Source organism: Rhinichthys klamathensis, unplaced genomic scaffold, assembly GCF_029890125.1.
Source record: "Rhinichthys klamathensis goyatoka isolate OS25496 unplaced genomic scaffold, OSU_Roscu_1.1 h1tg000059l_1, whole genome shotgun sequence".
Lineage (NCBI taxonomy): Eukaryota > Metazoa > Chordata > Actinopteri > Cypriniformes > Leuciscidae > Rhinichthys > Rhinichthys klamathensis.
Genome location: NW_026606604.1, coordinates 7,309,580 through 7,321,905, shown reverse-complemented (window position 1 = coordinate 7,321,905; position 12,326 = coordinate 7,309,580). Strand labels below are relative to the sequence as shown.

The following is a 12,326-nucleotide window of genomic DNA, read 5'->3' as shown; positions in this document are numbered from 1 at the left end:
AACCAATATAAATTCTCGGTATAGCATTGGACTCTACGATCGGCGGAAGTAATCCAGCATCCTTAGACCTTCACCGGAAATACCGCCGTGCATAGAGCCCATTAGGAACACCTGTTCAATTTCTCATTAATGCAATTATCTAATCAACCAATCACATGGCAGTTGCTTCAATGCATTTAGGGGTGTGGTCCGGGGGTGCGTTTCCCGAAAGCATCGTTACCCAACTAGGTCGCAAGTTCCGTCGTTACCAATAGAGTTCAATGGGAATTGCGACCAACTTGCGACCATAGTTGGCTAACGATGCTTTCGGGAAACGCACCCCTGGTCAAGACAACCTCCTGTTTCAAATGCCCAAAATACGGACATGTGGGTGCTGTATGTAGAGGCAAACAAAGATGTGCAAGATGTGGAGTGGAGGAGATCATGAGTATGGTTACTATGGTAAATGCGGACAAAGTAAAACCCCAAATGCTGTAATTGTGGGGGAGAGCACAGTGCAGTTTATGGAGGTTGTGAAGCAAGGAAAGATGCAATTAAGGTTCAAAACGTGAGAATGGAAGAAGGAATATCATTTGCTGAAGCAATTAAAAAAGTAAAACAAACCCCCAAAGTAAGCATAGTAGAGGAGGCCCCTGTTAGGGTACAACCACAACCAAGATGCCAACAGCAAGGAAAGAAATTAAATTGAATTGATTGAAGACAAAGTTTCATTCATAGCTTTTGTGGCAGAGGTGGTGAGTTGTTCAGCGCAGACTGAAAGTAGATCTGAAAGGATTAAGATAATCATTAGAGCTGCAGAAAAATATTTGGAACTGAAGAACATATCAGTTGACATGATAAATGAAAGACTCGTGGTACAAGCAACAAACAGTCAGACATCATGTGGGGGCTCATAATGGCTTTTGTAATCTTGCAGTGGAATGCAAGAAGTTTAATTGCAAATGGGCAAGAATTTTAAGCATTTTATAGAAAATTGTGATGTGTACCCAGATATTATTTGTGTTCAGGAAATGTGGCTTAAACCACAGTTACATTTTCTGATTAGTGGGTATGAGACAATTCATAATCCAATTGCAGGGACCAAACAAACTTCTCCAGGTAGGGATGAGATATGAAATGATTAAGCATTTATCAGATCCTTCATTAAATGTTATTTTAAATCTTTATAATAAGGTATGGAATTCAGGAAAGCTTCCAATGGAATGGAAACATGGAGTAATTATCCCAGTAGCAAAACCAGGAAAAGATCATACGCAACCCGTTAATTATAGGCCTATAGCTCTAACCTCAAATATATGCAAGATTATGGAGCGTATGGTAATGAGCAGGCTGGTATATGTTATCGAGAGGAGGGATATCTTCTCCCCCTACCAAAGTGGATTTAGAAAAGGGAGAAACACTATGGATTCTGTGCTGTGTTTGGAAGCTGACATAAGAAAGGCTCAGATTAATAAAGAAGTTTTGGTAGGTGTCTTTCTTGATGTTGAAAAGGCATATGATATGTTGTGGAAGGAGGGACTTTTAATTGAGCTGGATATGATGGGAATAAAAGGTTAAATGTATAACTGGGTCATTAACTTTCTGTTAAATAGAACTATTCAAGTCTGAGTGGGATGTGAGTATTCTCCGATTTATGTAATCGATAATGGATCTCCTCAGGGAAGTGTCAACAGTCCAATTTTGTTTAACTTAATGATCAATGACATTTTTTCTCAGATAGAACCTGGGATAGGGAAATCTTTATATGCTGATGATGCTGCAATATGGAAAAGAATGTTATGTTTGTACAGGAAAAGGTTCAAAATGCTGTAACATTGATAGAAAACTTAGCTAATAAATGGGGCTTTAATATTTCTATAAATATTAAAATGTAGAGAAACATTGGAGCAGACATCAGAGTTTAGGTTTTTAGGAGTATGGATGGACTCAAAATTAAATTTCAGAATACATATACAGAAAATAATAGATAAATATAAAAAAGTGATAAATATAATGAGATGTCTAGCTGGAGCTGAATGGGGAGCATATCGGCAATCGCTCAAAAGTATTTATGTGGCACTAATTGGAGCAACTATAGATTATGGTAGCATGGTGTATAGTTCTGCCTCAAACTCAGCTTGCTAGGATTGAGGCAATTCAGAATCAAGCATTAAGGATATGTTGTGGAGCAATAAGATCATCACCAGTGTCATCACTTAATGTTGAGATGGGTGTAATGCCACTGGGAATGAGAAGGATTAAGTTAAGAATGAGAAACTGGGCAAACATAAAAGGTCAATCAGAAAATCATCCAGTTAAGAATGTTTTAAGTGACTGTTGGGAATATAACTATAAAAAACTAACAAGTTTTGGATGGTTTATTAATGAGGAGGCAAGAGAAATAATTAAAGATGTTCATATTGCCACCTGTGTGGTTCTGCCAGCAATTCCTCCTTGGTTTTTTCCAATACCTTTAATAGATATCCAGTTACACAAAGACAAACATAATGAGGAGAATATCCTGGATAGCGTAAAGATACAAGATTACATAGATCATATATAATAGTGCCATCCAGATAAATACTGATGGCTCAAAAGATCCAGATTCTGGTATAACATCTGCAGCAGTATTCATACTGCAATTTAAAGTTAACATTTTGAAAAGAACTTCAGATCACATTTCAGTATTTACATCAGAATTAATAGCAATTATAGCAGTGGGTCGAAGAAGTTCAGCCAATCAGATCAGTTATATGCACTGACTCTTTATCTGCAATTGAAAGTCTAGCAAGTGGCATTTCTATAGCAAGACAGGACTTAATATATAAAATATTACAAAGTCTTTTAAGAATCAGACAATTGAGAATCATTATTCATTTTCTTTGGATACCAGCTCATATGGGGGTGGCAGGAAATGAAGAGGTGGATAGTTTAGCCAAACAGGCCATACAATTTCAAGTAGTTGATATTAAAATTGCATTGAGTAAGACTGAGATACAAAGTATAATAGCAAAGGAAATTAGGAAGAAATGGCAGAAGGAGTGGGATAGTGGAAATATGGGTCGACATTTATACAAAATTCAAGGAACAGTCGGTTTAGAAAGAAGAAACTTTGGAAATAGGAGGAAGGATGTTATCATTTCAAGAATGCGCATTGGCCATTGTCTACTAAATCAAAGTATGGTCAGGATTGGGAAACACCAGACTGGGTATTGTGACAAATGTAGTTCCGAAAATATGGAAACAGTAGAACATGTATTATTAAAATGTGAGGCTTATGCAAGAGAAAGATTTAAATTATTTCAAGCATTAAGAGAAATGGAAATGGAAGTTTTTTCTATCCAAGCATTATTAGGTAATGGCCCAAAGCAATTTAAAATATATGAAGAAGTATTTAATTTTTTTAAAAGACACTCATTTAAGTAACAGGATTTTCCGATTTAGGTCACTACCATAACGTTATCCACACTCCAATCCAGTAGGTGGCGGGAATTCACCATTAAAGCACCATTTGGTTTGCCAACCGCCATTAAACTTGAAAGAAGAAGAAGAAGAAAATCTCCTGAACACCAAACTGGATGTTAGAATGGGAAAGAAAGGTGATTTAAGCAATTTTGAGCGTGGCATGGTTGTTGGTGCCAGACGGGCCGGTCTGAGTATTTCACAATCTGCTCAGTTACTGGGACTTTCACGCACAACCATTTCTAGGGTTTACAAAGAATGGTGTCAAAAGGGAAAAACATCCAGTATGCGGCAGTCCTGTGGGCGAAAATTCCTTGTTGATGCTAGAGGTCAGAGGAGAATGAGCCGACTGATTCAAGCTGATAGAAGAGCAACTTTGACTGAAATAACCACTCGTTACAATCGAAGTATGCAGCAAAGCATTTGTGAAGCCACAACACGCACAACCTTGAGGCGGATGGGCTACAACAGCAGAAGACCCCGGGTACCACTCATCTCATTAAAGCATTTAAAAAAATTAAACCAGCTAACAATGATGATTATATAAAACACATTTTTTTATATAATAAATATATATATATATATATATGTGTGTGTGTGTGTGTGTGTGTGTGTGTGTGTGTGTTTGATTCGGTCGTAAGCATGAGGCTGCAGGTAATCATAATAGCTGTGCTGTGATATCGCCATATCGCATGGATACGATTGTGATATTGAGTTTAAACAACAGTTTGACGGCACACGTTTGTAAATGCATAAGAAACGACAACGGAGAGTCTTTAAAAACCCTCTTTTGTGCAAAACTACTACCAAATTGACAGTTTTACAGAACGTGACCAAGCCTCCGGTATTAATTCTAAAATGTCACCTTAGAACTAGTAACGAAGGAATGTTGAGTCGCTCCAGTGAAGCTCATTGTATTTTGTACCTATTCTGAGTATTATTGAGAGAGAGAGAGATCGCCTGAGTGAGTATTACCTGCATCTGATACAGCATTCATCCTTCAGGTGGATGTCCTTAATATTTTATTCATATAAAAACAATCAGCTTCAACATCCGCTGAGGAAAGCAATATCTTTGTATTTGTCCTTTTTTTTTGTATTTGTACTTTTAATGGTTGTCATTTCCCATGACAGCTAAAACAACTTCCTTTGTTTAAATTCAGTCCCTTTAAATTTAGAAGTCTTTGTTGCCATCTAATGGTGTAATAATGTAGCCTAACTTTCACAGAAGTCCATATCACTACCACTAATAGACAATTTCTCAATACCAAATACAGCATATAATTTATGTAAAAGTAATATTTATTGAACAACTATATTTAAATGAACAACAATGGACATTTTAAAAGAAATGAGACATTATACAATTCAGTCAATCATGCAAAAGCAGTCCTCTAGTACAAGATTTAATTTAAATATAGTCTAAATCTAAAATTATTAAAGTTATTAAATTATCATGTTTTATTTTTTTTTACATCTGCCTGTTTGATGTCATGATTGACAGACTGAAGATGCTGAACGCAGAGAGAAGAATCTGGAAGAAGCTAAAAAGATCACCATTGAGAATGACCTCAGCCTTCCTGAACCCAAAACCGTGAGTGTCAAAGTGTTTTCTGTATACTTACAGAATGTAATATTGATTATATAATAACTCTGATTTACAGTCTGAGGTGGTTTTAGAAGCAGTGATGGGTGTTATTAATAATCAGCTGCAAGTTTGCATCTCTGTAAACTTTACATTTGAGTTTAAATTTCACAATTGTGAGTTTCCACCTTGCAAATCTGACTTAATTTCTTTCGAAGAATTCCACTGTTTCATCTCTCAATTTTGACTTTTCTCTGAGTTCTTATTTTACATCTCAAGAGTTTTGAGTTTTTTTCTAGAATTCTGAGTTTATATACTAGGCATATACTTAAGAATCTATGATTAAATCATTATTACAGTGATTATGTTTCTAGCATGTAATATGTCTGGCAACAATATGTTTTAACCCTAAAAAACGTCTCAGGTTACGACTGTAACCATAGTTCCCTGAGAAAGGGAACGAGACGATGCGTCAACGACGCTTTGGGAACGCCCCCAGCGTGAATGCGTCTGAGCATCAATGTCAACTAGTCCAATGGAAAGAATGAGTGTCACGGGCGGGTGACGTCATGACCAGGAAGGGATAAAAGCACATCCGGTGCAAACCGGCATTAGCTTAAAAAATGTCGAAGCAAGCCGATCACAGGGATGCAGGGAGTATGGCAGGGTGACGCATCGTCTCGTTCCCTTTCTCAGGGAACTATGGTTATAGTCGTAACCTGAGACGTTCCCTTTCGAGGGAACTCGCGATGCGTCAACGACGCTTTGGGAACGAGAATACCCAAAACGCCAGAATTCCAAGTACCTGAGTGTTAGTCTTTTGTAACTAAGCACTAAGCACCTGAGAACCTGAGGCAGCATCCAGGTCTAAGCTGTAAAACCTAACGAATGTGAGCGGTGAGGACCAGCCTACCGCATCACAAACGCAGTGTTTCCGCTACATTCATTCTGCCGTGGCGGGCCGCCACACCTAAAATCATCCCGCCATGGCTCCAGCTTCTCAGTGAGGTCCGATATTGTGCATACTATTGTGTTATTGTTAAGCTAAAGGCATAAAACACATTGTAAAGCACCATACATTTTTCGCACTATATTCCAAGACTTCTAAAGTCATTCAATAGTATAATGTGAGGTAAAAATTTATATTTATTAAAGATAATGGAAACTCATCTCTCCTCAGTCATTCTCCATTCAACATTCAAACAGCGCGTAGCGTTCGGTTACGACAGTAACACGACGACACTCTCTTCAAGATCAATGTTCCCATTATTATACTTTATTTGTAGATAAAGGTGTAGTTTGCATAAAATTACTTTATCTTGCTGGAGTTTAGCGCTTTCTAAATCATATTCCTTTCTCCCGGGTGTCTGTTAGATTAACGTTACAGAACTGGAGTAGAGAGCGCTATGAATTGTTCTTCATGCGCACTGAAACATAGATATAATACATTGCATAGATATAATACATTAAGCATAGATAGATATAATCTCTTCGCTTTGTGCTTTGAACTTTTCAATGCGAAGCACTGCGCACTGTGACTTCACGTTGCTTCAAGTGCATCATTCTGCGCACGGGATGCGCATAATCGCTTTGCCGCTCTTGTTGAAGCCTTTCATGTTATAATGCTTTGGGGAGGTTAAACACCTGGGATAAGGGGGCGTGGTCAATGGGAATATCACTCATGGGCCACGCCCCCTCCCCCATGCGAAATGGTCCTGCCACCACGGCTGGAAAAAATCTTAGAGGAAACACTGCAAACGTCTTGAAGAGAAACTCCAAATAGTAAGGCTTTAGAGGCCGCCATACCCCTCGTAGAGTGAGCTCTGACCGCCAAAGGACACGGCTGGTCAGAGTACTCGTATGCAAGTGAAATAGCCTCAACTATCCACTTACTAACCGTCTTTTTAGAAGCAGGAAGACCCTTCTTAGGTGATCCAAAGCAAATAAATAACTGGTCGGACTTCCTCATTGAAGATGTCCGATGAACATAAGTATCCAGTGCTCGCACTGGACACAAGAGGTTCAGCCTTTCCTGGTCCGCAGATGTAAAAGGAGGAGGACAGAAAGCCTGCAGCACAATAGGCCTCGGAATCAAGGTCGGCACCTTAGGGACGTATCCCTGTTTCGGATATAAGAATGCCTTGACCATCCCCGGTGCAAACTCAAGGCAAGTGGGGGAAACCGAAAGGGCCTGAAGGTCTCCAACTCTCTTAAGGGATGAAATAGCTAGCAGAAAGATAGTCTTAAGGGTAAGAAATTTCTCTGAAACCGAATCTAAGGGCTCGAATGGAGCCCTAGACAGGCCTTCTAGTACTATTGCTAAATCCCAAGCTGGCACCCTAGTGCGAGTTGCAGGCCTCAGCCTCAATGTGCCACGAAGGAAACGTGTAATCAGGGGGTCTCGACCCAACGATGTACCCCCCACCAGGGCGTGGTAAGCCGCAATGGCCGCCACGTAGACCTTGAGCGTGGAAGGACATAGACCTGACGTAAAGCGCTCCTGCAGGAACTCGAGTACTGTGTTCACAGAACAGTTAACCGGATCCCACTGATGTCGGTGACACCATACAGAAAAAACTCTCCATTTAAGCGCATATAGTTTCCTAGTAGCTGGAGCTCTGGAGTTTAGAATGGTCTCAACAACCTCAGTTGAGAGACCACTCTCTATGAGTTGGGCCCCCTCAGAGGCCAAACCCACAGGTTCCAAATCTCTGGTCGGGGGTGAAATATTGTGCCCCCGGCCTGAGACAGAAGGTTTCTCCTGATCGAGATCTCCAAGGGAGGACCGTCTAGGAGATGGATCAGGTCCGCAAACCAGATCCGACTCGGCCAGCGTGGTGCTACTAGCAGTAGGCTTATTCCGTACTGGCGGACTCGCTCCAGAACTCCTGGGAGCAGAGCAACAGGGGGAAATGCGTACAGACGTAGCATCGGCCACGTCTGCACCATAGCATCCAGCCCCAGGGGGGCTGGGTGAGTGAGGGAGAACCAAAGTGGACAGTGCGTCGTATGCTGAGACGCAAACAGATCCACCTCTGCTTGGCCGTAAAACTCCCAAATTTTCTCCACCGTCTCGGGGTGGAGTCTCCAGTCCCCTGGCCTCAGCTCCTGCCTCGACAGCATGTCTGCTCCAATATTCTGGTCCCCAGGAATATACACTGCCCTCAGGGAGAGTACCTTCCCCAGAGACCACAGGAGGATCTGGTGCGCCAGCTTGCAAAGCGGACGCGAACGCAGACCCCCTGATGGTTCAGATAAGAGACCACCGATGTGTTGTCTGTACGGACGAGCACATGATGGCCCCTCAGGTCTGGGAGGAATTGCCTCAACGCATTGAAGACAGCCATCATCTCCAGGCAATTTATGTGCCAAGAAAGATGATGACTCCTCCACAGACCCTGAACAGAGCGGCCTTCCATTACCGCTCCCCAGCCGGTGAGGGAAGCATCTGTCGAGATAGCAACTCGATGGCAAAGATAACCATATAACCAAGGCGAGGAGACACCACCGCGTGATCTTGATTATACGAAGTGGGTTTCCCCTCGGAGAGAACCCTCTGGTCCTGAGCCACCACTGTAAAGGTCTCATGTACAGCAGGCCAAAAGGTATCACGTTGGACGCTGCTGCCAAGAGACCCAACAGTCTCTCGAACTGTTTTACAGTGCGTGACTGGCCTAGCCTCAGCTCTTCTGTGGCTGTCAGGATAGCAGCTACACGAACGGGCGATAGAGTGGCCCGCATCGTCACTGAATCCCATACCACACCAAGGAAAGTGGTTCTCTGTACTGGAGAAAGAACACTCTTCTTGGCATTGAGCCTCAACCCCAACATCTGCATATGAGCGAGAACGACACCTCGGTGCCGAAACGCCAACTGCTCTGATTCCGCTAGAATCAGCCAGTCGTCGATGTAGTTCAGAATACGTATGCCCTGCAGCCTGAGCGGGGCTAGAGCTGCATCTACGCATTTCGTGAACGTGCGGGGTGATAGAGCTAGACCAAAAGGAAGTACCCGATACTGGTATTCTTTGCCCCCGAAAGAAAACCTTAGGAACTTCCTGTGCTGAGGGAGGATAGAGACATGGAAGTAAGCGTCCTTCAGATCAATCGTGACAAACCAGTCCTCGGATCTGATTTGAGTCACGATCTGTTTGAGTGTCAGCAATCTTGAACTTGAGTTTCTGTACTGAACGATTTAACAGATGAAGATCTAAAATGGGACGCAACCCTCCATCATTTTTCGGAACAATGAAATAACGGCAAAACCCGTAAAAACCCGACTCTCTGTCGGGTGAGTACACCTGTTCTATAGCTTCCTTTGCTAACAGGGCCTTTACCTCTTGCTCCATTACCAGAGCCTGCTCGGGATGCACTACTGTGAGCAACACCCCGTTGTAGCGAGGAGGACGAGAACCGAACTGGATTCTGTATCCTTTCTCTACAATCTGCAGGACCCAACGAGAAATATTTGGCAGTAGCTTCCACGCTGCCAGAAAATCTACTAAGGGAACCAGCCTCTCGAGGCTGGTCTCTGGTGTTAACGAGACAGCCAGTTCTGGAGCCTGAAACATAATGGCAGGAACTACCTGAACTGGCTGCTCTAAAACCCCCCTCAGAGGGCGCGAAACCGATGCAGTGCCGCAACATAGCATCAGCGACTCGCTGGAGACCGCTGCGCCCCGAAGCACCAAGGGTGACGGGGTTGGCAGAACGGTCCCCTGCCATAGACCGCCCAATTGCTCTAGCGGTCTCCTTTGTAGCTCTGAGAGACAGATCGGTGGCCCGACGAAGCTCTCGAACCTCGTCAGGACCAACTCCCTCACTCCTATCCAGATCCCCCAGCAGGTCAGCCTGGTAAGCCTGGAGCACTGCCATAGTGTGCAGACATGCTCCAGCCTGACCTGCTGCCGTATATGCTTTGCCCACTAAAACCGAAGTTGCTTTAAGCGGTCTAGTGGGCAAAGCTGAGGCCTTCAGAGACGATGCTGGGCCAGGTGACAGATAGCTCGCGAGCGTCTGTTCAGCCTGGGGCATCGCCTCATATCCGTACTCTTTCAGCCCTCTTATACCTGAATATAAATGAACCTGAGGGCTGAAAAGTCGTGACGAGTACGGTTTATCCCATGATCTAGATAACTCGTTATGGAGATCGGGAAAAAAGGGAAGGCCCCGTGGTGGAGATGATGTAGCTGAAGAAAGGAAACGCTCGTCTAATTTACTTTTGGGACGAGCGCCCCTTTTCTCAGCTGGCCATTCGATATTTAATTTATCTACAGCCCTAGAAATCACATCCACCAGCTCCTCATATGCTGGGGAAACAGGTGGCGAATCTCTTTCCCCAGTGTGTGTGCTTACACTCTCCATACTCATCACATCAACCTCCTCAGAGGAAGAGCAATGAAGTAATGGAGGGCTCTCTACCCGGGCGGAAGAAGCCGCAGAGCGGGCTTCCGACTCCGGGGGGAGAGCAGTGGATTCTCCGGGTAAGGAAGGAGAAAAGGCCCTCGGAGCCGTCTCCAACTCCTCCGAAAGATCCTTTTGCGATCCCAGCAATGCATTCTCCGTGCTGCCTCAGCAACAGCGGGTCCTGCACCCTGAGGATCGCGAACCTGACCACTCTCGTCAAAGAGTGACAGGCGAGAGCGGAGCATGCGAAGCGGAAGCATCTCACAATGCTGGCACTCAGCCCCCTCGAAGGCTGAGACCACATGCTCCACTCCCAAACAAACGACACAAAGCTCGTGTGTGTCCCCACCCGTTAAATAACGCGGGCAGGGAGAAACACATTGTTTGTACATTTGTTTTGCCATAACTCTTTCCAATATATATGCAACAGACTACAATAAATAGACAGAGACAGAGTAACACAGTTCGCTTGCTGAGACACAGAAGCTAATGCCGGTTTGCAACGGATGTGCTTTTATCCCTTCCTGGTCATGACGTCACCCGCCCGTGACGCTCATTCTTTCCATTGGACTAGTTGACATTGATGCTCAGACGCATTCATGCTGGGGGTGTTCCCAAAGCGTCGTTGATGCATCGCGAGTTCCCTCGAAAGGGGTGTGTGGCTTTTTCATTTCTCAAACAACTTTGTCGGAAGATGTATTGTGGCCATATTCCAGGATGAGAATGCCAAGATTCATCAGGGTTAAAGTGGTGAAAAAATGAGTGAAATGGTGAAAAGAGCATGAAGAATTGTTTTCACACATGAATTGGCACCTCTGAGTCCTGACCTTGAATTCATTAAAAGGATTTACAGAGTGCTCACCTCTTGCATTGTCAATACAAGCTTGACCAAAAATGTATGCACCTCTTGATGGAAAGAAATGTTATCGTTAACATAGGCAGTGAAGTCGATATGGAACTGAAAGTCTGCTTTATCGAGATTTTCTGGTTTGTTTTCTGTAACTCTCAGGTGAAGATTAATAAACTGGAGTCGCTCAGAGAAAAGAGGGTGAAGGTGTTCGGTTGGGTCCATTGGTTACGCAGACAAGGTGAGCAGATTTGGTGTGTGTGTTCATTCAGAATCGATTCTGTCTTTCTCAGCTGTCTGATTGAGTGACTTCTGTCTAAATCTCCTGCTTTGATTCACATATTCACATATTTATAAAGCTCAGATTCAACGAAAATACTCCAGTTAAGTATACTTCCAATTAAAATGTATGTGCTAATGTTTTCTCAGGAAATAACCTTCTGTTTATTGTGCTACGTGACGGAACCGGTTTCCTGCAGTGTGTTCTCACGGACAAACTGGTACTGTGGTGTTGTCGATATTTTACACAATTATAAATGCGTAAATAAGTCCTATTTACTCTGTTAGTTATCAGTGGTTTTAGTTATTAGGATTAATTCTAGACGATGCCCTAATATATAATGCAAAAATGATATCAAAATTACATAAAATAAAATGATTTATTATATAGTGTACATTAGCAGTCAAAAGTTTGGGTTCGGTAAGATATATATATATATATTTTTTACGTTTTTTCTGCACACTAAGAAATTAATTGATTTTCTTGATCAGATTTTTATTCATTGATCAAAAATTTGAAATATTATTAGAATTTAAAATAGCTGTTTTCTTTGTGAATTACAGTATAAAATGTGATTTGTTCTTGTTATCAAAGCTGCATTTTCAGCATTATTACTCCAGTCTTCAGTGTCACATGTCTCTTCAGAAATGAATCTAATATGCTGATTTGCTGCTCTAGAAACATACATTGTTGATTAAAACGTTCAAAAGAACATTTATTTGTAATAAAATCTTTTGTAACATTATAAATGTCTTTACTGTCACTTTAG

The 12,326-nt window shown here is 42.5% G+C and overlaps 1 protein-coding gene across 1 annotated transcript in view; it reads left to right on the top strand.

The window, feature by feature from the left end:
- The window catches only part of LOC130084052 (asparagine--tRNA ligase, cytoplasmic-like), a 44,830-nt gene that overhangs the window by 24,226 nt on the left and 8,278 nt on the right, over nucleotides 1-12,326 (top strand). Inside the window, exons 5-7 of the mRNA XM_056249213.1 lie at nucleotides 4,945-5,034; nucleotides 11,440-11,518; nucleotides 11,707-11,777. Of these exons, the coding sequence (XP_056105188.1) occupies nucleotides 4,945-5,034; nucleotides 11,440-11,518; nucleotides 11,707-11,777 (240 nt within the window). The remainder of the gene's footprint in view (nucleotides 1-4,944; nucleotides 5,035-11,439; nucleotides 11,519-11,706; nucleotides 11,778-12,326) is intronic.